We start from the raw sequence: 25,567 nt of genomic DNA, 5'->3' as shown, positions 1-25,567 counted from the left end.
TGTGCGGCCACCCGCGCTCAGCCACCCGCCATCGCCCGCCCGTCCCTTCCCGCCGCTCTGATGAAACAATCATCCATCCATCTGTCCGTCCGTCCATCCATCCCTGCCTTCATCCACCCATCCACTCACCCACCCATGCCTCCCTCCATCCACCCATCCCTGCCTTCATCCACCCATCCACTCACCCACCCATGCCTCCCTCCATCCACCCACCCACCCATCCATCCATCCACCCACCCATGCCTCCCTCCATCCACCCACCCACCCACCCATCCATGCTTCCACCCATCCATCCCTGCCTCCATCCATCCATCCAGCAACCCATCCATGCCTCCATCCATCCACCCACCCATCCATCCATCCATGCTTTCATCCACCCACCCACCCACCCACCCACCCATGCCTCCATCCATCCATCCATCCACTCATCCATCCACCCGTCCATTCACCCATACCTACACCCATTCCTGCTTTCATCCTCCCACCCATCCATCAATCTACCCACCCATCCATCCACGGCTCCATCCATCCACCCACCCACCCATCCATCAATCTACCCACCCATCCATCCACGGCTCCATCCATCCACCCACCCACCCATCCACTGCTCCATCTACCCACCCACCCATCCATCCATGGCTCCATCCATCCTCTATCCACTCATCCATGCCTCAGAGCAGCAATCAGCCCTCATCTTGCTGTCTGTCCATGCACCACATCATCCACCCCTCCACCCCTCCATCCCTCCCTCCACCCCTCCATCCCTCCTTCCCTCCCTCCACCCCTCCATCCATCCACCCCTCCCTCCATCCCTCCCTCCACCCCTCCATCCCTCCATTCCTTCACCCCTCCACCCCTCCCTCCATCCACCCCTCCCTCTATCCCTCCCTCCCTCCACCCGCTCACGTTCAGCCCAGCCGAGGGGCCGAAGCCGCCGGTACCCACCGCTCTGGGCATTTTGGGGGGCTGCAGCCCGGCTTGCAGGTCGCCATGGAAACAGACCCCCCCAAACCATGCCAGCTCTCCCCAATCCCCCTCCCCAGCCCCCCTGGGGCACCCATGGGAGCCACCCCGACCCTCGGGGTGAGGATTGCCTGTGCTGGGGTGGGGGACCAACCCCTGGGACCCCCCCATCCACCCCCCACTGCAGGAGGAGGGTCCCACCGCCCCCCTCCATCATTAACCGAGCAGCCCCCGCGGTGCCGCCGGCACATGCCGCGGCTCCGCCGGTCGCTCTATAAACGGCTCCGCCATGCTGCGACTCCACTCGCGTGTCTTTTGCCATCTGCTGCTGTCATTAAAAAATTAAATTTCCATCTGCTTTCACACTCCCGCCTCTCCCGCCGGCTCCTGGTGCCGCCGCTCCCCGGGAAGCGTCGCCCCCGGTTCCCTCCCCGGGATGCGGCCGGTGCGGCGGGGCCGCGAGGGCGGGTTGCAGGCGACGCCGAGTTCATTTTTCCGATGCCGTTTGCAATCGGCTTCTTCAATCCGGACGGAGAGGTGGGGGCTGGTGGGGTGTACCCCACTTTTGGCCCCTCATCTGGCACAAGATCAGCTTTGGGGGGTTTTTGGGGGGGACCGAGGGAGGCGGCGGGTGCCAAACCGGGGGGTGCGGAGCCCCGGGGGCTTTATTCACCGGGCAGGAGCTGCGCCGTGCCACCCCCTCCCCGGTGTTTTTAGGAAAAGAGAGAAAAACCAGTCACCGGTGTCCAAACCCACCCGTGTGGTGGGTGCCCCGCGTGTCCCCGGGGAGCTCCCGGGGTGCTGGATCCGGCCAATTCGCATCCCGGCGGCTGCATCTCCATCCCGGCGGAGTGGGGACAGATCCTGCTGCGCATGTGCCCCCCGTCCCCGCGCTCAGCACTGGCTGCACGGCGGCGGCCCCCCCACCCGCCGGGCCTCGCGGGACAGGGTGGCCCCCGTGGGCGTGGGCGGCGTGACGATGATGGAGGGCACGTGCAGGTGCTTCTCGCCCGGGGATGCCACCGAGGTCCTGTCGCTGCCGTTCCCGCTGCTCACGCACGTCTTCAAGCCTGCAGAAATGGGGGGGATCAAGGGGGGGGAGACAAGATCAGGCGTGGGGCTGCGGCCTCCCCCTCTTCCCTGCCCTCCGCCATGTCCAGCTCAACCCCTTACAAGCCACTGGAGAATCCACAGCCGCCCCCCCCAGCAGCCTGATGCAGCCTCGCACCTCCTCCCCAGCCTGGATTTTGGGGTGTCTGACAGAGGCGGATAGCACAGCCCCCCTCCAACCGCCTGCCCGGCTCCCCCGGGGAGCAGATCGCTTTAATCTGCTTTTTTAATCAGGAGAAAAGCCCCGCGCGGCGCAGGCAGCAGCCAGGGAGGTTTCAGCTCTTCCCAAGCAGGAAAATGCCCGGAGGGGACAGACACTGATATTTTTAATCTCTTTTTAATTAAGGATAAAGCTCTGCCTTACGTAAGGGAACTGGAAAAGGGGGGGGGGGTCTTTTATTTTACTGCAGACTCCAAGCTCGGAGGGGTTTGGAGGAGCAAGGGGATATTTTGGGGCTCTGCCCTGGATTTGGGGCAGGACGGGGATTCCCTGGCTGCCTCAGTTTCCCCTCTTCAGTCACTCCATGTTGGGCTGGGGGGGTGGGATGTCTGTGGGACCCCCAAATCCCCCAGATCCCACACCGCCAGCCCCACCCGCAGCATCCCCGACACGGCCACATGGGCACAGGGCTCATTTTTGAGCCACATCCATCACAGCCAACACCTCACCTAGGGTTTGGGCTTGGGAAAAACCAGGGAAGCAGCAGCTCTGCATCTTAGAGAGGGATGCTCGTTAGCTCCCATCCCTAACGACCCCAAGGATGATTAATACGAGCTGCTCAGGAGTCAGCGCTAGGATGCGGAGCTAATGGGAGAGGCGATATCCAGCCTTTGCCCTGCTCACGCAACGCAACGAGGCCAGGAGCATTAAAAGCTCCTGCTTTCCTCTTTCTGCAGACATCACTGCTGCCGTCCCCAGCCTAACTCCATTAAGAAGCAGGATAAAAAGCTCCTGGGTTGGAATATCCCTGGGGGGGAGCAGAGAGATGAAGGATGCTCGGGGTCAGCCCGGAGGCCGGGAGCCGGGGTACCCCGGCTCCCGGCCTCCGGGCTGACCCCGAGCATCCCATCCGTCCCCCGAGCATCCCATCCATGCTGGCTCTTTCCCACCTTTAAGGAAACCCCACCTGATTTCTTGAGGGATGCCATCAGCCCGAGGATGCTCGGTGCAAAAGATGCAGGAGCAAGCGCCGGATGGGACCCTTATATTTTTATAGGGCTGGGGTAGGGGATGGAGAAAGCGGCTCCGGCAACGGGTCACCCGTGGTGGCTTAAATACCACCAGGATGCCAAAACCACACCAATCCTGTCCACGGCAGAAATACCTAAAGCTCCTCCACGTACAACCATCCCCCAGATGCCTTCACGGAGCAGGGGAACCCCCAAACCTACCTTTCAGGCAGGATAACTTGAGCCCCATGTTTTCATCCTCTTAGCGGGACGCAGCTCGCCAGCCCCGCCGCCGGTCCTCGCCGCTGGCGCTGCAAAAGAGAGGCGAGGGTTGCGGGAAGCGATGCTGGGAGGAAGGAGAATGAACTCGATTGCTCGCTAAAAGCGCGCACCTATGCGTATATATATCTCTATAGGCGCCTGGGCATAACAGGAAGCATGGCTGCTCGGTAGCAAAAACCGCTAGTGATGTCACGGCGTTTTAGTGACTCAATCTTGGCTGCCGAGTTTCGGGAAGAACTTTTTGGGAGGGTGAAGGAGCCTGTGGGGAGTCCCATCCCCGCTTCCCCGCTCCCGGGGTCAGTGCTGCAAACATTTGCAGGCGAGGTGGTCACGAGCAGGAGGAATCAGGTTGTTATTTGTGAAGGCAACCGGTGCTTTCAGAGAAAACCCCGAGCCCACGCGCAGGAAATAGAGGGATGCTCGGCTGCAGCATCGCACCCGGGGCTGAGCCGGAGCAGCCGGGGAGCATACGGTCCTGCTCCGTTTGGGCATCCCTGACACCCCGAGAGCTTTCGGGTGGATGATTCCCATTGCGGGACATTGCTTTTTTTAAGATGCTGAAAATTATTCTGGGCAAAAATCCCTTTACTGGGAAATCTGCATCCCTCCTGCGCACAGCTGCTGGGAAAAGCTCATTGGGATGAGGGTCAGTGACTCTTTTTGACTATTCCAAGCTCCGGGGTCTGCAGAGAGCCGAGCAAACCCTTCGCTCCCCCTGCCCGACCTCCACCACGGCTTTACTTCGCCTTTCCAAGCAGCCCTGAGGTGGGCGGCAGCAGCCGGCAAGGGGAAGCGGGAACTTGCCATCGCTGGTTTTAATTCTGCATTTTTTATCCCCTCGCCATGGGCCCCCTGAACCGTGACACCCCCAGGGCTGGGAGCGGAGCCCCCCCCCCCCGGGACCCCCACTTTGCAGCTATCACGGCCACCTAAATATCAAGAAACCTGTTTTGAGGTGAGTTCTCTGGTTTTTGGCACCTGCTGGTGGCTCACACCACCCGCCACCCCAGCCGCTCGGGGCTGGAGGATGGTTGTGCAGGGGAGACCCAGTCCCACGGCGCGGGGGGGGTCTCCCCTCTGGGACCCCCGTGGCCAAGCCCTTGCAGGACACAGCAGCCCCCTTCCCACCGCCGCTGGCTCTCAGCCCCGTGTCCCCGCCGCAGCCAAACACCAGCACCGCTTGCTCGCGGCGTGGGAGAGATGCTCGGGCAGAGAAATCCCCCCGGCAGCGTTTCAGCAGGATTTCTGGTGCTTGGTGCTGGGGCTTCAACTTTGCTCCCGTGCCGGCACCAGGCCAAGAAGCATTTGCATTCCTGACGAGTTCACGCTCCAAAAACCCTCAGACACTCATCGCAAGCGTCACTAGAGCGGCGGCAGAGCTGCGGCGGAGGGGGGATGCTCAGCTGGCGTGCGGGGCTGGGGGTGCACCGGGGAGGGGGAGTGGGGCCGAAGCTGGTTGCGGTGCTCTGAGGGGGTGACACTTACCCGGTCCCGGGAGCCGGAGGCACGATGCCCGCCGTTGCATCCCACCTCCCCACTGCGCCCGGCTGCTCTTGGATGCAGGGGGACACGAGGCTGGGTGGGGGGTTCCCACTCAGGACCAGCCGTGCCCTGGGAGGGCGGGAGGAGGTTGCAGCCAGACGGCTTGGATTTTTGCAAGGTTGGTTTCTAACCTGGTTTATCAGGTTAGTGGAGTCCCGGCTCCTCCCATCCATCCCCCCCTCCAGCCCCATCCGAGCCCAGCAAAGCCCTTGGGTGATGAGGAAATGCTGCTTTACTCTCACCCCGCTGCACAATCCAGCCCGCTGCTGAGAGAGAGAGGAGCAGGAGTGCCCCTCGCCTGCAGCCAAAGCCACTGGACCACCGAGCACCCCTACAAGCAGTCGGATGGGCTACCAAGTGCCTAGAAAAGGCAAGTACTGGTTTGGTAGGAGGATACCACACCCAGCTCTGGGAGGACCCATCAGCATCCCAAATGCCCTAATATCTAGAGGGCAGTGATGCCCCCAGCCTCTGGGAGCATCTTCACCTTCTCCAGCTTCCAGAAAGGGTCTTTTCCCCCTCCCGTCTGACCTGCCAGCCTGAAAACCAGCCTGGCAGCAGGAACAGCACCAGGCAGAGGGTTTCTCACCACCCCCGGGATGAGAGCTCCAGGTCGGGTACCACCTCGCTGCGAGGATGCCCGGGTGAAGGCTCTGCCTCCGGAGCAGCCGCCTTTGCCTGCATTAAGAGCAGCCAGAGGCTTTTTCATGTTCACCTCCTCCACAATTAGGAGGCGAGGCCCCGAGACGGCTCCTTTTCAGACAGAGCTGAAAAGCAGCGGTTCAAATCCAGGGCACCAGCGTGCAGGGAATGCCGGCCGCACATTAAACACCCCACGGCTGGAGGCAGGAACCAAGGGAAAGCTTTGAACTTTGCCTGGAGATGAGAGCAAGCTGATCGCAGGAGCTTGGGAGGTCTCGGGCGAGATCAGAGCCCCACGCACGAGACCAAGCCCCGCTGGGATGGGCATAAAGGGGAGCGGGGAGGGGAAACGGGTGGTTTTGCTCCAGTTTCTGCTGGCCTGGTCCTGCCATCCTTGGTGAAAATCACAAATATGGACAGGGCTGATCTCCCCCATCTGGCTCCTCCAATTTCTCAAATCAGGGAGTTATTGCAAAGTTTCAAACTCAAGAGCCAGGCAGGCAGCACGGGGGCAAGGCTGCCGCCCCGGCTGCACGCACCGGTCCTGGGCGCAGGGCCCAGGGCAGAGATGTTTCCAACCCGTGGCTCCAGTTTTGCCCCAGAAAAACAGACAAATGAACTGGTTCATGTGGTTTTTTTGCCTGTTCAGCTGCAGACTCCAAGAGCTGGAGGACAAGCTCTGAGTCAGAGCCTGGCAAACCCGGTCTTTCCGGATCCCACCCCAGCCTCAGTGCATGGAGCATCCCCTGGGGCCAGGGACCCCTCACCGGCAGCCCTGACACTGCAGCACAAATCCAGCCTAAGCTGCAGAAACCTCCCCTCTGCTTTTGATACCTCTCTCCAAAACTACCTCTTTGCTGCTGTTGGGTGAGAACAAACGGCCCCAAACCCAAGAGGGCTGGAATTAGCCTGGCCTGGAGCAGCAGTTGTTGCTAAAACGGTGAGGGACCGAGAGCGATGGCTTGCTGCGGCAGGGAGGTAAACATAAACATCAGCCTGCTAAAATAACTGTGGTTAGCTCTGCGGGCTGCAGCACTGCTCCAGCTGGTGTGGCAATACCCGAGGCACAAACACAGCATCGCACACCCCTTCCTCTCCTCCCCACGGGCTGGGAAGCAAACACACCCTTGGGCGAGTTCATGGGGTGGGGGTTGGCCACCTCGAGGTGGCTGGGTACAGCCCAGAGACCCTCCGGCTGGAGCCCTGCTCGCTACTGGAGAAAGCCGCCGGATGACCAGCGTTGGGCAGATCCGAGTCCTGAGCACGGGAGCAGCCCCGTGGGCCAGATATCCCCTTTCCACAGACACTATGAGACCCTCATGCAGCCTGCTTCTGCTCCGGGTCCCTCGCGGGAGCTCCCGCTGCCTGTGGGGGCGGCAGGGCTGTGACATGCTGAGCATCACACCAGGGCAACTGGTCAAACCCCACCAAGAGCCAGCAGGCCATGGGGAAGGAGAGGGTGGGCTCATAAAGCTTCCTTTAGGTAGGTTGGTATGGAGCTGGCTGACCTCTCCAGGTGAAGACTTGTCTCTCCAGCCCAGGCAACTGCCCTGGGTGATCCTCCAGTGTGGCCGGTGACTGGTTTCCAGTTCTGGCCCTGGCCCCTTGGCAGCCGGGCTGCTCCTCTCCCTGGGCTCAGCGCTCCCCAACCCACCGGCCCCATCCTGCCTGGGTGCAGAGAAGGGTGGAGGGGGCTGAAGCACCGAGGAGGGGGTGAGGATGGAGGGCAACCTCATAACTTCGCTGGAAGGGAAGGGCTGAGTGAGCTCGCGGCTTCCTGGACGCCAGAGGAACTGCAGGGAGAGGGATGTGTTTTGCAAACACCAACCACAAGAAAAGCTTCAGCTGGAGAGCCTGGCGGAGCAGAGCCTGGGGAGCCCACCGCGGAGCGGCTCTGCTGGCTCCCTTCGAAGGAGCTGCTCCTGCAAACACCAGCTGGGCTTGTTTTAGAAAGGAGGGATGAGAAGCAGCTTTCTGGGTCATGGAGTCCCAGGGTCTGCTAACGCAGGCAACACGTCACCCTGGCTCCGTGCTAAGGGAGCGACGAGGCCGCCCGCTCCCCCCTTCTGCCCCAAGTCTCTTCTGGCCCAAGGAGGGGAAAGGGCTGGTCCCAGCCTGGCTCAGAAATTGCCCTAGAAGGGGGCTGCAGGGCCATTGCACGGGACTTGCTGAAGCAGGAGGTGGCAACAAGGCTGGGAGGGGAAAAGAAACCCCCTCCGGGAGCCCCACGCCGGGGGAGGCTCGCAGCCGTCCAGGGCAGGCGAGCGGGACCCGGAGGGGATGCCAGGCGCGGGAAGGGAGGAGGATGTCACGAGGAAGCAGCTGAAGATGCAGGCTCCGGGGAAACTGGAGCAGCTCCAGCATTCCCCAAGCACAGGCTCTTGGCAGGACCAGCAGACCGGACAACCAGCAGGAACCGTGCAGGCAGAAAACACCCCCGAAAAAAATCCACCGGACCGTGGCAGCAGCCCTCACGAGCAAGCCAGGAGCGGCTGTGGCGGGGGGTAGGAAGCAAAGCGGAAAGCGAGCACGTACCTGAAGCACAAAACCAGAGCGTGGCGGGCTCTCCTGCCAGACCTGCATCCAGAGCAAACCGCCTCCCTGCCGGGCATGGATTCAGCGGGTGGCTGGGAGGCCGCGGCTGGGAATTGGCTTAGGGACCTGGCCACGGCTGCCGCGCTTCTCGGCTCGCTGAGCTCCAGGTTAATCTCGGCCCAGCTTTCCCTTTTATCCCCTGGTACAACCTCAGTACATTTTTTCAATTAGGTCCATCTTTTAAGCTCCGGAGCGCATTTCTAGGAAGGGTTGCGTTGTTTCTCATGGCCCTCGTGGGCTGATGCTGCGCAGACCGGGACATCCCTGGCACCGGTCCTGCCCGCATCCAGCTAAAGTGCTGCCACGCTGCAGCCGGTGCGGCGCTGCCTGGAAGCACTCAAGGGGTTACCCGTTTCCCCCAGCCCACCTACCGGGTATTTCTAAGAGCAGCGTCCCCTGTTTGCCTCATCACAGCTCCGGGAGATTGCAAAGTGCCAAGCTCACCGCACAGCCACGCAGGAGCTCGGACCGCTTTCACCTTTCGCGCGGTCCCGTTACTGGAAACCCCAGCCAGCAACCTGCCTCCGTCCTCTCCGAATCCGCGTCTGCCGTCTTTCACAGGGCGACGGCTGACAACCAAAGGAAAATATGTAGCTAGGGTGTACTTTTGGACGAGAAGGCTGGGTGAAAATGTGGTCTAAAAGCGACAGTTTAAAAAAAAAAAAAAAAAAAAAAAATCGATAAAGTCCTCAGCGGATACTTCGGCACAGTGAAGTCGCTGCCTGCTGCGGGAGGGCTGCTTGCAGGGCGATGGGTAAAGCAAAGGAGTTTGCAGCGCAGGAGTACGATGCGTTGAGATGTTTAACTCGAGTCAGGAGTAATGGATCCCGAGCAGGACGGGAAGGAAGCAGCTTGCCCAGCCCGGTCTGCCCGATCCCGACCAGCTCCCTACAGCTCCTACAGCCAAGGGTGGGCGACCCAGCTCCGCTCCAGGAGCTGAATTAGAACACAAACTAGAAGCGCAGCTCACAAATGCACGCTGAGCGCATTTCCCCTCGAGGCCATTTTCCAAGCTGCAGTCGACCGCAAGTCCACCCCACTAACAGCCTCCTCCATTAGCATTCGCGTGCTCTTTCCGTATCGGTAATGCCCTCCACCCGAGCATCTCGAGACGGTTTACAAATAGCAGCAGCAGCAGAGTGCAGCGATTAGGCCTCTAGCCAGGGAGCAAAGAGACCCGGGTTTGCTTCCTGCATCTGTCACTGTCACCTCTCCTCGGCGTGCATCTCTGCCACTTAGATACGAAATTCTTGGGGGTGGAGGGCCGTCTCTCACGGTGCATCTCCACAGTGCCATGCAGAGCGGGGCTGGGCTCTGCACATCTGTCTGCCCCCGGCTCCAGCTGCGCCAGGAGGAGAGGTTGCGGCTCCTCCGTCCTGCCAGCCGAACTGCTCGTCTGCTTCCCGCACCCACGTCAGCTCTAATGAGCCGAAACAGGTTACGCAGTAGGCCTTTGCTCGTTTGCAACGCTGACATAGGATAGGGAACATCCCATGAGCAGCTCAGCCGGCAGACGGGAGGGGGGAAGGGGGAAAAACTCCAGCGGCAGACTGCTTTTCCTGCTGAACGAAGGAAAAAACCCCAAAGCCCTCATATACACACACAGCAAGGAGCTCAGAGGGAGTATGGCACCAGTACGTTCCCCAGGAACAAGGATCTCACTTGTGTGCATCCCTTGGCTCTTGCCACCCATCTGCTCTTCCCACTCGTGATGCCACACAAGCCAGGAGGAGCAGAGACCATTCCCGACGTGCATCTAGCCCCAACCAGCCACCGATTCTCCAAGCAATTTTAAGGCAGTCTCATATCTCGGTGAAAATAATGCCTACAGGCCCCCCAAAATCTCTGCCCCCTTCTGGGTATCTCAAGCTGGATCTGTACATGGAGTTTTTGACCATAGCTGGAAGTGCCCTGGGCCATCAGCTGGTGGCACACCTGGGGACATGCCACGTGGCTGGCTGGGTCTCAGGTCACTCTGATCCTTCATTTCAAACCAAATGGGCGCTTGAAGCAATGCGTGCTCAAGGCTTGTGACTAAAGGATTCAAGGTGAGCACTCATGTGGATCCAGCAAAGAGTAGCGTGCGTCCTCCCACTCAGAAACCCGAACACTTTGTACTGGTATTTTCAGATATTTGCGGGGTCTGTTTATTACTGTTTTGAAATATTAAGGTTGAGAGTGGAAAAAAGAATCCCACATGGGAATAATTTTGCATTTCCAAGTGCCTGAGGTTCTATAGATGAGGTAAAGAGCTGGGAGTTAAACGTCTGGGCAGGCAAATGCCAAATCTCCAAATCTTGAAATCGGGGTGGGAGGAGGAATAAATAACCCTGCATGTAATTAATTGTTAACAAAACAAAAAAAGAGTAAGACACCCAGGTGTAGGGCTGTCTTCCCAGCTATCACGAGGACTCCAGCAACAGAGACGCCGACACCTTCCCCAAGATTTCTTCCCCAAAAGTTTTAAAAGGAGTTACCTTGAATTCCTCCGATGAATCCAGCTGATCCACCAGCCAGGAAACCAGCATTTGCTCCTGCAGGTAGGTTTGGCACATCAGCAGGAAAGGGGAACGCAGCCTTCGCTGAGCCCGGCAGCTTCCTCATTCTTTCACAAGAGCCACCCTGGCTGCCTTGCCTTTATGAAATTCCTGCCTTTTGTCCAGCCTTCAATGCAAATAGGACAGGTGAGATAAGATCTGAGCACCACAGTGCTTGTCCTTTTTGCTTAAAGCCAACCTGGGCTTCTACTGATGGCAAAACACTCAAAGGACCTCATTTAAAAGCAAACGGAAGATAAAAAAAAGGGAAAGACAAAGCATTAAAAGCTGCTCCCCTTCCAGCAATGTGTCTCAACAGTTAGTCACAGGGAGCGTTTCCATCAGGTTACAGACTGATGATATACATTTTGCTTTGTCTTACGAGGGTGAGGGGGGAGTACGTGCAAAGAGAGATTAAACTGCATTAGCATATATACGATCAAAGCTTGATTATGACATCTAGTCACAAAGAATAAGAAATGCATTTCCTGTGGCTCAGGAGACATACCAGCTTATACGGCAGCGTTGGCTGACAATCTCACATAGCTAATGCAACATCTCTTGCTAAGATAACATCTGCCTCTGGAACAACACGTTAGATTTCATGAGGTGTTTGTACGAAGTAGACAACAGTCCTCTTCCTGCAGCGTGTGCGATCTGCAGAGTCAACTCCGAACACACGTTGCCAGAGCATTGCCGTTTCCAGGATATCTTTTCATGCAGCCATGGATGCCTAGCACAACAGCCTCTGGAACGTGTTTATCTCACTGCTTGTGAGCTAGATACATGTTTTCATTGAACAAGTGAAAACATTTTCCTTTCCTGCAAGCCTATCTGACTCATGCTTAGGAAAGGCTATTGACTAAGTGCCAATCCCTTTCGTAATGCCCATCACACCTTACTACTGCATAGCAGGGAGACAAACCGAACCGTTCAAATCTTCACCGCCTCCTTGGACAGGGAGCTGAACCTCAGCCCTTGCCTCGTGGCTTTGTGGAATCTGAACTGCAGGGAACTCCACAGCAGGACCCGACTGGAGGCATCCTGGTTCTGTTCACTACTTCAGAACGGGATTTGAGCCTCATCCTGTCTCTCACTAAGACCAAGAGAAAAACTTGTGCTTATTTAAATAGAAGCAGAGGTAGACCAAGAGGTTTTGACAATCCCATCCCTCATGTTTTAAAATAAGAACACTAAGGGAAAAGCCGGAACTTGGAGAGAGGCCGATCATTTGATGGACATTTGCACCTTCCTTGTAAAAACATTTCTGGGTAGGAAGAGAAGGAAATCTAGAGAAACCGTTGCAGGTTGAGGCTATGTTTAACTACAATTTGACAAACAACCATGAGGAGTAAGGCAACAAGACTTAGGAAGAACTGTACTAGTCTGATATAAAGCTTCATTGTCCAGTAAACTTATTTTTAGAAACAAACATTACTTAGAAAGACAGACAGAAGCTGAACTAGACTATATCTAGGCTCCTTGATTCGATGTACTCAGATCGCTTGCCTTCAACTTGGAGGGATACATTTTAGACTACTTAAATGGACACCATATGAACCAGTTGAAAATGAGATCTGTTTATAAAACCCCAAAAGACTGCGTAAAATTAATAAGGTATTTCACTCTCCTCTTCTTTTGTAGACTCAAACTGTTTTAGAACTCATTCAAACTCATTAGTGCGCTTCCAGTCCCTTTTACAAATCATTACAGGAATATTTGTTTTTACCTTGGGTTTAACATTTTCAAGCAAAAACTGTGGTTGTATGCCCACGGAGAGCAGGAATCACTGTAGCGTTTGGGAATACTGCTTTAACACCTTCTCTGTAGCTGTGTCACGCTAAACCACTGCAAAACAGGTGACACACGAGCATGGTACATCGTCCTCAGCAGTTTGCATTTTACTCTGTTGACAGAATGACATTTCCAAACCAGGCCAAAAGAAAGCATTAACCTTACATTTTCTGTATTTGATCTTAAAATTTCTCATCTGAGAACAAGACTGATTTTTTTTGAAAGGTATTTCCATAAATGGTTAAAAAGTAATCTCTTTAAAGATTAGAAAAGCTTAGTGAAAACTTTGTCATATGAACAGTAGGGACAAGCAGAAGTAGTTCTTGAAGGAATAGCAATATTCACTACAACTGGGAAGGCATCCACGAGGACAGCTGTAACTGACAGTTTGCAGTTCTTCCAAGGAATCTCACAAAAAAGATTCAACGGCTTACGGACACATCACTCTCTGCAATGTGACATGCCACTCCTTTTTAATCAGTTGGGTTTCCACACAAGGTACTGAATATTATTCTATTTACATTCAAAAATAGCATTTTTCTCTCTTCAGTACATAGTGGGAATGCCCGTAAATTAGTCAGTAGAAACCTCTCTAACACAGGTGGAGGACAGCTTTGTTGATCTCTGGGTTTGTCCAGTCGTTCCGGATATCATCCAGGTGATTATCAAAATCTACAAGCGTCTCGTAGGACTTGCTGTCCAAGAGAGATGCAGCGATTCTCTGGGCTTCGGTCCAATCTTCACAAAAATCACTAGGATGTAAAATAACCAGGAATTAAAAGTAATCACAAAGAAAATCACCACCACCTCCTCTACTCTGGAAATTAAGCCACACTCTGCAACGTGGTCATGATGGTCATACCACTGCCTGGCTGCAGAAGCCGGCTGTTCTCTCTCACTACAGCAAAAAACAGCTTTAAAAGCACTGTTCAGCTACACCCTCCGCCTTACAGCATCACTCATCACAATCAAAGTTTTGCCCTTAGCAGGCAACCCGTTTTTCCTTACTACCCAAACAGAAATAAACTCTGAAGTTTACTCACACGTGCGGGTCCTTGCACCTCCACTTGTTCTCATGAAGCTCGTACACGTGAATGGCAGGCTCTACGCACTCCATTGTAAACTTGGTGTTATCAACCTGTGGCGCAACAGAAAAGCAGCACTTTAGTCTCCTCATCAAGATCCCACGTAAAGAGACGAAATAAAAAAAAAAAGTCAGTTTTTACAAACAGGGCTCCTTACACTAACTCGTCCACTGTTCTACCTTCAAATGAGCTAAATTTTACACGTTTAAACTGCCAACATCCTTTGTCACTGCGGCAAGGAGGCAAAGCATCGTTTGCTTCATTTAAGACAAGAGTTTAAGTCACAGAAGGGGGTCTGAAGTCATGAATACACTGCCTTCGCTCAAGCCTCGCAAGCAGAGAAGGCCTCCACTTCCCTTGAGATGGCCAAGAGCTAACCGCAGTCTCTCTGTAGACCGAGAACTTCACTGGCTACAGGTCATTGCGTCTCTTACCCAGAGCATTTGGAGGGAAAGAGAAAATTAGTTACCTCACTATCAAAGGATCCAGAGAATGGCATTTAAATGGCTAGTCCAACACCACAGTCATAACATGAACCATACAGAAAGTGGGATGCGGGGGATGAAGTAATTTACCATTATGAGCGCTGTATCGTTAAAGCCCTCTGCAATTCTGGAGGCCACCTTTTCCGCAACCTGGTTTGGACTGCAGCAGAAGGCAAAAGTAACTGTGTTATTTGAACCATGACATTTCAGCTGAAACCAGCAGGAAATATGCTTAAAGAGATGTGAAAATTACACTGCGTGCTTACAAACAGGAACAAGATATCAAGCTGATGCTACACTTGATTGAAGTCAGAAGGCCAAGAAAACCCCAGCTCCACTCTTCAGCACATGATCTGGATCTCGGCTGTGCTTAGGCAATGGGTTTTTGAACGGCAAAATGCTCACTGCAGACTTTATGTGGAATCAACATTTTGCGGCCTCCTACCTTCTTCCACCAGACCAAAGACAGCAGCCGCCTTTGCCCTGACAGGCATTTAAAAAAGAAACCGAGTTTGCTCCCAGTCTGCATTTGAACCCACTCACTGCCCAGCTTCTCTACCAAAATCTTTTAAAGGAAAACCTTTATCGTGTTTCAAAGGTGACAATCTCTACATGGTGCCAGTTATTTTCAGAAATGAAATCGGAGTTTAAAAAAAAACCAAGCAAGCCTGCGATATTTTTTCAAACCTCAATAGAACAGACAAACTGTATCTTCTTAAAAATGTCTCCAGCAGATTTATTTCCCTTGTAAGGGAAGGACAAATAATGCCCTTATCCTTGTTAGATACCTTAGCAGTCACAAGTATTACTTTAAAAACATACTTGAGACTGAAGGATATACATTAACAAAATAACTGAGACATAGCATAGTACTTTAAACAAGCTATTCATATTTATTTTAACTGCAGGTATGATGTACTCTCATTAGTCCTGATACTGGATTTGTCTAACAGATACGGGGAAAATACTTGATACAGATATCTAGAACTATATTGTGGCTCCACAGGAAGGCCCCCTTATTGCTTATTGAGTAATTTGAGTTAGCTAGCAGGGAAAAAAAATGACTAATCCTGGGGAAAATACGTGAAAAAAGATATCTCTGCTTGACTGACATCATCTTCCATTGCAAGAGAGTCTCTTTACCACGCAAGAAAATGCTTCAATAAAACTCGGAGACAATTAAGTAGTTTAGGAAGAATGAGGTCACTGCTGAAAGACTTTCCAAAAAAGATAGCCGGAGTCATTCGAGTTTACAAGATATGTACCGCACAAGCAAACGCGCCTGCAAATTTTGGCTATTTCCCTGACAACTGTAATTAAACTGGTTGGCAGTTGTTCAAATACTGGCCTTTTATAGTATCCACTAAAGAGGAGTGATTCTGGAAAACCTGGGGTTTCTGCACCTGAACAAAGGCCATACCCACCAGCACCACGAAGACAATGTGAAACCAGATGACAGTTGTCAAAGTTAATCAACACGCACGATTTATGTCGATGATTTTTGTTGGCAGAGTACAAAGTACAACATAAAAGAGCAAACAGAAGGAAATATTGCACCAACACACCTGGCATCTTTCACGCGTTCATTTGCCTGGTAATATCCAGCTATCACGTAGCTATTCTCTTTGCACCAAGAGTCAATCTGAAAAAGTAATTGGAACAATTACAGTGGAAAAAAAAATGAAAAAACCCTACAGAATTAAGGAAATCTCGTGTTTGTCCTGCAAATAAAACGGCAATTGAACATTACAATATCTTTGCCAATTGCTTCTTTAAATACATACATATTTATATATATTTTTGTGCGCACTCACACACAGAGTTTGGCTAATTTGACTAGAACAGAGAAACCAAATTAACATTTGGAGAATGATGGAAAACATTAACCAAATGGACCAAAAGAACAAGAAGTTATCTCAGTCAAAGCCTGGCCTAAATTCGAATGACGGGACTTGTAAAGAGCCTCAGCAGCGCTGCCTGGGAGAGGAGCCTAGGTCTGACCTATTGCCCTTTGCGGCTATTTTCTGTTAGCGTTCACTTAACAGAGAGACGTTAGAAAACGTTCACCATGTGGATGTGTGACTGTACTGTCATTTCAAAAGGAGCTTGTTGATTTTATTTCTAATGTTACATTTCTAGGCTATAGTGGAAGCATTTTTTACCTTGATTAGCAAATAAAGCGAATGTGAAAGGTAAATGCGAGGCAGAAAAGGTTTGTCCCATTTACCATTTTTTCAACCCACTCCGTTACAAAAAGGCTTTTGCGATAAAATTGTTTTTCTTCGAGCGTTCACCTGCAAGGATAACTAGCCACCGGAGCAACTTATCAAACAACGCGGGTGGATTCTCCACTCTTTAAAATCTTTCAATCAAAACTGAACGCTCTTCTAAAAATACTCTCCAGCTCAGCCACAAGGGCTTGATGAAAGAACTATTGGCATAAATTCTCTCATCTCTGTTATAGACATGGTCAGACCAGGCAGCTCCTCCTTATTTAACACCTGCATGTAAATTCTTAAACATATGCATTTATTTGCATACAATTTACACAACTTTTGAGTTACACGAGTACAAAAGTTTATGTAGTTTTCTTTTTTTATAAGTGCAGTTTCAGCATGCACACACTGCTGTTCTTTCTGCTTTACGCTGGATCTGAATTCCTCCTGCTGAGTCTGTCTTGCTTTGAAAATACATATATATATATATATATATAATGTTTCTCCTTATAATTGAGCATATCAAGTCAGCATAATACAGAGCCCTGAAAGACAGAAGTGGAGAAAGCAGCTAGAATTTTCCTTTGCAGTCCCTAGAGAGTATGCAGCAAAAAAACCTCAACAGCTATATTAAAATGCAATCCAAAAATATATCTGATGCCGACCTGTCGCATCCTGTAAGTCAAACCAATCTCATTTTTAGCAATAATTATAGTATTAGACTGCAAAACCAACCAAACAAAAAAAGGCATGTGAATAATCCCTCTTCTACAAGGGATGACATGGATTTACGTGATTAAAAAAAAAAGCAGCTGTGTAGCCCTGCTGTAGCTGAGGGCCAACTGCTGTTTCAAGTACAAACCCATTTTGAGGGCTTAGGTCTAGGGTTTTAATTGTTAGTGGCTTGAAAGCTTGGCATTAAAGCCAGAAGCCCAGACACTAAAATTAATAATAATAAAAAAAGTCCATCAATTTAAAAATAAAAAAAAATTAGTTCTAAATCAATTTTTGTTGTGTACTGAAAATGGTCTTAAAAAAAAAAAAAGTACGATTTTTAAGTTCTCAGTTCCCTAAGAGGTAATTAAAAACTGCTTCCGTAAAAAAAAAAATACAGGGAAAAAAAAAATCTTTTTGGAGTTAAAGCTGTTTCCACCTGCAATTTCCAAACACTCCCTAATCGCGGCACTGTCACCGCAGGTAGCCTTAGCACCAATTAGCCTCTGATATTTTTAGTCATGTCCAGCCCTGACGAGGGCAAGCCAAAGGGGGACAAATTGTGTCTTGCTTCCACACGGCGCGTGTCACCCCTGAAAAATCAGAAGCGGCCTGCCCTCCGATCTGCTTCCACAAGAGGAGCTGCGGCCACCAAAGGCGGGTGGCAGCGGGTTTCGGAGAGCCCTGGGAGGAGAAAGGCTGTAACCTGCTGCCGGCTGAGCACTGAGTTCCCGGCGCCGGGAGCCAGCCGTGCAAACGGAGGGGGAAGTGCTGCTTGTTTTTTTGAGAAGATGCGGTTGCAAAACCACATCAATTAGCTGAGAAATTCAAAGGCACAAAAAAAAAAAAACCCCCATGTGAAACTTAATTCGCTTTTTCTTTAATGACTCCGGTTTTGAAAGGGATTTCAAAACGACAAGCCAAAGTGCAAATTAAATGCACGCGCTTCTGCTCTCTCCTCCAGAGCTACAAACCTTCAAGCACTGCTGCGTGTTTAATAAAATCTAATTTTGTTGATTCCTTGTACCTACGCTGCTGCTAAAGCACCGCTCGCAATTTTCAGCGGTCACCACATGGACAAGTGCCTTTGAAAGCGCACCCTCTATTTTCAGATTCAATCTGGAGACTATTGCTCCCATTTGACGTTCCGGGATAACTCGGGTCAGAGAAGAGGAGGTGAAACTCGTGGGGCTGCTTCTAGAAAACCCTCACGTGTGTGACCAGGCCACAGGCTTGACCAAGAATTAGCAGTAATTGAACTGGAAGAGAAACAGTTCCCATTAAAACCTGCCAAAGCTTCAAAATCCCTTAGAAACAGAGGCGCTTCGAGTTTCGGCCATGCTAATCTTGCTGATTTATTCAGTAACCATGCGTTACATTGTACAGAACAGGCGAGAGCGCCCTCCTTTTAAACATCACAACAATAAAATCCAATTTTCATAGCTGCCGTGCCAGTATTTATTGACACCTCTGCCTTTGTTTAAACAAAAAAAACGAGAGCAAAAGGCCTTGGGCTCTTGTCAAAACGTTGTGTTTTAAAGCTGCCAAGTACCACAGGAGTCATCAAACACGACTGCAAACCACAATATGTCTTAGCAAGTCCTAATTAATGCGGGAAATGCCAGGGGTTTCCGATCTTTAACTTTTTGTATCAAAAACCAAGAGCAAATACGTAACTTAGTGCCATTTCTTTGGCTCCATAATGATTTGCTTACTGTAGATGTGGTAGGATATTTCAGATGTTGCAAGAAACAGGATTTATTTCCTAACAATCTGATCCTGTAGCAAGATCTACACCAGAAAACTACACTGAAGGCCTACAGTTCACAAAAATTCACTGCCACCGACCTGTAGAAAGACATCTAATCCTGATTTAAAGACAAACCCCGCACATACTTTAAATATATTATAGATGTTATTCTATACTTCACTAGCAACTTGCACTTACTCATTCCCAGAGGAAAAACAAATTACCATCATTCATAAAGTCAAGCCCTGCCTACATTACAGCAATTATAATCAGTAGTATTACATTTTCCCAAGCAGTAACATGAGGAAAACCGTAAGCAGAAAATGATTATGCTAGCAGCATACATTTCTGTGTTACACTGTTATGCTGGTGTAAATATATTTAAGACTGACAAATTTTGCGTGATATGGCAAACCCAAATGGCCAGGGCTCAGGCTCAGCCCCTGCCCCTCTGCCTCTGGCTGCATTTAATGGTACCCAGGCTTCAGAAAGAGCTCAACGTTCATCTCAACTGGAGAAAATTGGAATTTATTTACAAATCATATTTGTATTGTATCATCTATTAAACTGAGGGAAACATTTAGGGCAAGAAGTCTACAAGAATCAGAAACAAGTTGGTTTTTTTACAGGTATCAAAAAGGGATGGATTTTTCTCGTGCTAACAATGAGAAGTCTTTAAATGGGTAGAAAAGTCCGGAGCTCAAATCAGACCCAGATCTCACTTTAGAGGCAGCTACGTCTACCGTGAAGGTGCCAAAGCACTTCTTTGCCTCCAGATTTGCACCAGCCCACCCCGACTCCCATTTATAATAAAATCCAAGCATGTTTCACTCCCTCCGTCTTCTGGTTTTGACAAAGGGACTCTCCCCAAAAGCCAGGCAGTGCAGGATGGCTCCCAGTTTTCATGACCAGGGGGCTGAGACTGGAAAGGTCCAGCCTCACGCTCCTGACACTGATCCCATCCTGCCTATGTGATGAGAGGGGGGAAAACGGATTATCCCACAATGACTTACTGCTCTTCCACAGCAGCGGGCAAGGTACGGGGTATCGTAACGGGGAGTGCTCGGCTGCCCCGGCTATCCCGTGGTTAACTAACCCACAGCGAGCTCGCAATACACCTGTGAGATCTCAAACCCAAGCCAGACCTGCAGTACAAAGAGACTTCATTTCTTCCTATTTAGGCTAATGGCTTCCATAAATGGGGAAAGCACACCAAAATGAATTCAGAAATACAGACTTATATGCATCTATACACTCTTCCTTGGAGACAAGCACGCCCTTTACCAATTAGCTGATACCGCTTTGAAGTGCCTTAAAGGTAAGCTGGGAAAAGCTCTTTCTGCTGTAGAATAAGGACGCTCCCTCTGGGAGTTATTCGGGGATAATGACACTAATATAAATAGCAGTTTCTCTGCACTGAAAAAGAAATTAGACAAAACTTCGAGGCTCTGTATCTTTTTGCTGCTTCCCCAGCGGAAAGCCATAGAGCGGGTGGGCCTCGGGGGTTTTTCCACTCTAGAAACACTCCGCTCACCCCACAGACTGGGCTGCCGCTAGCGCAGGGCTGGCGGAGCTCCCCCAGGTCCCCTCAGCACCAGCCCTTCCCCGCCCCGGCCGCACCCCCCGAGCTCAGCCAGGACCTGGAGACCCCCCCCCGCCCGCCCGCCCGCCGCCCCGCCCGCCAGCCCCTCGCTCCCAGGCCTAGGGCCTTACCAGGGTGAGGGCCACCTCCAGCATGGGCGCCAGCGCCAGGGTGCCGTGGAAGAGCGGGATGCAGTCGACGAAGAGCGAGGGGGGCCCGGCCTGATCGCGGCGCGGGGCAGCCGAAGGCCGCTCTGCCACCAGCAGCCCGTTCACGGCGCAGTGTGGGTACTTAGCGCCGTGCAGCACCATCTTGCAGTAGGCCTGCGTGGTCAGCTTCATCCTGCCACGGCAGACAGCCCCGCGGCCGCCCCCGCCGCCGCCGCGCACCGGCCCGGTCCCGGTCCCGGTCCCGGTCCCGCCGCCTCCCCTCAGGCCGCCCGCCGCCAAGTGTCGCCAAACGCCGCCAAGCGCCGCCGGCGCTGTCGTAAAAAGCGAGAGACGGTCCGCCCGCATCCCATCAGCCCCGCGGGCGGGGGCCGCTCTTTTGCGGCTTCTCGCTCTCCCGCGTGTCCCGGCGTGCACCGCGCTTCCGCCCGGCGGCTCCTTCCGGTCGCAGCCCGGCGTAGAGGACGGTCGCCAGGTCGTCGGGCCGCGGCGGGCGGCGGGGCCGGGAGGGGGGTGCGGGGGCTGCCGCTCCCCGCCGCTGGCAGGGCGGGCCCTCCCCGCCGCATCCACCCGCGCCGGGGGGCCGGAGCAGCCCGGGTTTGAGGGGGGGAATGAGGGGGGAGCGCTGCGGCCTCCCCCGCCCCTTGAAGGGGCCTCAGCGCTGCCCCGTGTCGGTGCGGCGTCATATCGCCGGTGTCACGTCACGTCGGGCGGGCGTGAGGCATCACCGCCGTGGGTGACACCGTGAGCGGGGGGTGGGGGGCCGCCTCCCTGCGCCGTGAGCCCCACGGCAAGGTCGGGCGTGGGCTCCGCGCTCACCTCGCGGGCGGGGGGGTGGTGGGTTTTTTTAGTTGAGGTCAGGGTTTTTAGCTGAGATCAGGGGCCCGGGAGAAACCCGAATCCTGGAGCGGATGTGCCGCTCCCGGCCAGCCCTTGCGCGGGCACACGGGTCTGTGGGAGAGACCGTTAGCTGGGTGTCTGCCCTTCCCTCGGAGGCGTCGGTGTTGTTCGCTGCTGGAGCGTTTCTTCAGTGGATGCGAGATGTGTTTAAACTTGGCTGGCCTGGGGCTGCTGGCTTGCGCCCAGTAACGATTTGTTACCCAGCAAAAGCATTTTGGAAGGCCGACTTGAACAAGGGAATGCTTTTGAGTTCAAATACAGGAGGCTGTGGGGAAAAAAGCGGAGAAAGGAAGCCTCATCCAGGTACCTCTCGTGGGGGAATGTCCCTGAAAATGCCAGAGCGGTTTGGTTTGATGTGCTGCTCTTCGTTCAAGGGGCAGGAAACCTCTAGGCTGGCTTTTCTTTTTTATAGACAAATAGAAAATGGTGTTATTTCACCTTTGTACATGCGATGTCTTCACCTGACACTGACTTACCTGCTGTAGTTTTGTCCCAACAGGATGTTGGCTTCAAGGGCGTTCAGCCTCATCGGGAAGAGAGCCATTTCCACCTCCATCTGCGTGAGAGCGCACGGACATGGTAGGTGGCAACTGCTTTGGTTTTTCAGTAAGGATGGTAAAACAAGTGCTTTAGAGGAAAAACACAAAAAACTGCTGCTGGGGTTTGGGTAAGGAAAGAATTGGGCTCGAGGGGGGTTGGCGAGGCTGGTGCCCTGCCCGCTGGCAGGAGAGCGGTCTGAGCAGCCTGTGCCGGCGTTGCGGAGGTGCAGGCAGGGCTGGGGAGGCGGCAGGAGCCGAGGGCCGGGCAGAAACTAGGATGGAAAAAGTGTAGAGGGCTTCTAGGTGTTTGGTAGGGGAGGCGATCAGTGTGACAGCTGGAAACAGATCGCTGAGACGTGAATAAAGTAGTTTTGGATACTACCTTTTATGTAGATGCCCCTTCTGCTTTATTCTTATGCCCTTAAAATACCACCCGCTTTAAGTACTCTCTCTTTTCCCTTTTCCTCTCTGATGAATGCTTCATCTGGAAGTCTTTTCCCTCCTGGATTCCTGTCATTACCTTTTGGACTGAGCTGTTGTTTTTTTGTATTGTAACCCGTAAGAGATGTTTGCGCCGGGGTCAGAAGCTTGAGTGGGTGTCTCTTGTGTTCCCACGTGCAGCTGGTGTTGTCAAAGCAGAGGATTTCAGCCTCCCAGCCTATGTCGACCGTCGGGACGTTCCCCTGCCTGAAGTGGCCTTTGTAAGGGATCTCTCTGCTCAGCAGAAGGCGCTGAAAGAGAAGGAAAAGGCGTCTTGGACTGCTCTGTCCGTTGACGAGAAAGTGGAATGTAAGTAGCGGTGGCTTTAAGTAACCTTACAAGAAGATACGATGCGATCTGATCTGTCGCACGTTCATTATTGACAACTTTTACTGGAAAGACCGCCCCAGACAGTGCCTGTTGGGGCAGCTCTTCAACCCTGCTCTTTCCGAGGGCTCTGCGAGCAGAGCCGTGAGCCGAGAAGGAGCTTTTTTAATTACGATGGAGCTCCTTGTGTGTACACAAGTGGAGATCCGTGGTTTGTGTTCCAGGGATCCTTGGAGCTGTTTCCAAAAGTTAGAAGCGCCTGCCGTGGTGTCTGTTACGTACCTGAGGTCAAGTTCAGCAATTTCTTCCTCTTCTGGAAAACAAATAGTAATTATATTTGTTTCTTGATTCCCATCTGCTATCAACAAGCCAGAAAAAAAATCTCTTCATTGCAACAATACACAATTGTTAGTCCAGCTGAGTAAAATGAACCCTGTGTATCTGGGTGTTAATGACCACTGACCTTAGCATTACCAAATTTCAGCTAATTAAAGTGCCGAGCAGGTATTTTGACTTGCGAATAAAACTGCATCATCTTTGCTAACTGCCATCATGGTATGCAAGTGAGAACCTGATCTGTGAACAGCGCTGTGTCCACCCGCGTCACAGTGAGAGGGTTTAAAACTCTCTTGGGAACTGCTCAAATATTCATAAGCACTCTCCAAATCTAATGCTGTTTTGAACTTTGAAATCTTGCGGGCCTTAGTGGCAAAGCTGGCAGAAGCCTTTTGAGATACAGGTGTTCCCGTTGAAATTATTTGTGCTAGGAAGCTTTATAGTCCGTAACTGTACTGGGAATTGGAGGGAGGGAAGGAGAGCTCCCTTTCTGCCTCTGTCAGGCTTATAATGCAACTTTTGCACAAGTTCACAATAATCTATAAAATGGAGACTAACACGGCCCTGGCGGTGGGCGAAAGACGCGGGGGTGGTGAAACAGAACTCGTTTCCTTTGGCAGGAGTGCCTTGGTCTCGGCGTGGGAGAGGCCAGCTAATTCGGAAGTTCTTCTAACGTCCTTTCCCTTTCGGTCAGCTTTAGGCTTCGGTCACCTCCCTCTGGAGAGCGGCGTGTTGCCTGCGAGTCGCAGGAAAAGTAAAAGAAGTGATTTGATGCTTTTAACTTTTTTGCAGTGTATCGTATCAAATTTAACGAGACCTACGCGGAAATGAACAGAGGATCAAACGAATGGAAGACCGTCCTTGGTGGAGTACTGTTCTTTCTTGGTATAACCGGTATCATCCTCATTTGGCAGAAACTTTATAGTAAGTAAATGCCACACAGAGTTAACTCTTAAATGAAGAGCAAGATCAATTGATACCTGATGGGGAATTAGAGAATTCTCCGTAAACTGCTCTGGGGGGTCAGAACGGTGCCGTTGCGGTGACCTCCTGGCAGTTGCATTTGTTAGTCTCTGAAAATCAATTCTCAGTTGTAACTTCCTGGAGATAAGCGGGTGCGTAGCGTAAATATTCGGGAAGCTGACTTGTAGAAAGGTGAAGGTGGTGGAGAGAGCTTTGGTGGGAGGAGAGGAAAGGGAGGGGAGAGAGTGGTGATACGCTAATGATCCCAGAGCTTCCCCTCTCTGTGAAACCTGCTGTCGCAAAAGCTTATTGCCGCCTTGGTAGTAAACATTTGGGTTTCTGCCACGTTTGGCTTCCTTCCCAGCTAACGATCCTACCCCGAGGGAGCCCTCCAGCTGCCGCGAGGCAGAGCACGCAGCTAAATGAGCTGCTCTCCATCTTGAGGCTTCATCTACTCGCGGTGAAAGTAGGAGAAGGCCGTTGTCTTGGTACGAGCCTTTACTGATGAACGAAACGGCTGGAGAACCAAAGCGGGAATCTGCTCTGAGCTGGATGCTTCAGAAGTGGGATGTAGGGAACGTAGGTTTGAACAGATGATGGCGTGATCAGCGCTGACGGCTTCGGGGGGAAAAAGCTTTTCGTTGGTGAAACTTGCGCCTCGGTTCCCAACTTGCTAGTTTTGTATCGCGATCTAATTCCGCCCGCTGTTGAATTGCAGTGTACGGCCCCGTTCCGCACACCTTCTCGGACGAGTGGCTGTCGATGCAGACGAAGAGAATGTTGGACATGCGGATTAATCCCGTGGAGGGCATCTCTTCCCAGTGGGATTTCGAGAAGAATGAATGGAAGAAGTGAAGCAACTCAGTTGGAACCTGCTCTGCTTGAATATGAAATGATTCCATCACCTGTGTGTGACCTCCTTGCTTATGTACTGGAACAACCTCTCCACCTACATAGATGCTAATAAATGTCTGGTTAACTTGAAAGTTTCCTTTTATTGGTCTTCAAATGCGTTTGTTGTGATGGTAATCTGTAGTGCAGGTTGAGGGGCAAAGCTTTCCCAGGTAGTCTTGTCGTGGGTGGTGTATCGGCAGCGTTGATCAGTTAAAGGGAACGTTTCTGGGGCACAGGCAGCCGCCCCGCTGTGCGGAGGTCTGAGCTACGTGTAAGGTAAGCGGATCCCAGCTCCTGCGGAGGCTCGGCGTCCCGTAACCGCTCCAAAAATAGCATGTCGGCGCTCCAGAAGGCAGCGGCGCCAGGCAAACCGCGCAGGTTGTGTGGCGGGGATCAAGGCTGCTCCATCTGTCTGTCCCCCTCGCGAAGGGAACGTGTTCTCAACAGTGCGGGCAGGCTGCAGACCTCGCTCCGGTGTCCTGTGCGGACTCGAG

General features: G+C 52.4%; 2 protein-coding genes and 1 long non-coding RNA gene across 8 annotated transcripts; 1 reads left to right on the top strand and 2 right to left on the bottom strand.

Moving 5' to 3' along the window:
• Positions 1-1,227: 1,227 nt before the first annotated feature.
• LOC142087377 (uncharacterized) lies at positions 1,228-10,769 on the bottom strand. The gene is made up of 3 exons (XR_012675430.1): positions 5,011-10,769; positions 3,466-3,554; positions 1,228-2,033 (listed from the first exon to the last, which is right to left on the bottom strand). It is a non-coding gene; the product is annotated as an uncharacterized LOC142087377 (long non-coding RNA).
• A 1,943-nt stretch (positions 10,770-12,712) lies between these two features.
• EMC8 (ER membrane protein complex subunit 8) lies at positions 12,713-20,982 on the bottom strand. Of its 2 annotated transcripts, XM_075161535.1 has the most exons (5): positions 20,599-20,982; positions 15,771-15,847; positions 14,296-14,365; positions 13,679-13,773; positions 12,713-13,387 (listed from the first exon to the last, which is right to left on the bottom strand). In XM_075161535.1, exons 1-5 carry the CDS (start codon positions 20,980-20,982, stop codon positions 13,228-13,230), a joined length of 786 nt encoding a protein of 261 aa, XP_075017636.1. In that variant the 3' UTR covers positions 12,713-13,227. The 2 variants fall into 2 exon arrangements, with proteins under 2 accessions (XP_075017636.1, XP_075017635.1); XM_075161534.1 differs by lacking the exons at positions 14,296-14,365; positions 15,771-15,847.
• Positions 20,966-25,165, top strand: COX4I1 (cytochrome c oxidase subunit 4I1). Of its 5 annotated transcripts, none has more exons than XM_075161536.1 (5): positions 20,966-21,109; positions 22,034-22,113; positions 22,695-22,862; positions 24,009-24,140; positions 24,898-25,165. In XM_075161536.1, the coding sequence occupies exons 2-5, from the start codon at positions 22,035-22,037 to the stop codon at positions 25,032-25,034; spliced, it is 516 nt and encodes a 171-aa protein (XP_075017637.1). In that variant the 5' UTR covers positions 20,966-21,109; position 22,034; the 3' UTR covers positions 25,035-25,165. The 5 variants fall into 5 exon arrangements, with proteins under 5 accessions (XP_075017637.1, XP_075017639.1, XP_075017640.1 ...); XM_075161538.1 differs by having other exon boundaries at positions 21,044-21,109; positions 22,020-22,113; XM_075161539.1 differs by lacking the exon at positions 20,966-21,109 and adding an exon at positions 21,282-21,429.
• Positions 25,166-25,567: the final 402 nt, after the last annotated feature.

This window comes from Calonectris borealis, chromosome 12 (genome assembly GCF_964195595.1).
Source record: "Calonectris borealis chromosome 12, bCalBor7.hap1.2, whole genome shotgun sequence".
NCBI classification, from domain to species: Eukaryota; Metazoa; Chordata; class Aves; order Procellariiformes; family Procellariidae; genus Calonectris; species Calonectris borealis.
The sequence above is the reverse complement of the archived record's forward strand: the minus strand, read 5'-3'. Positions and strand labels throughout refer to the sequence as shown.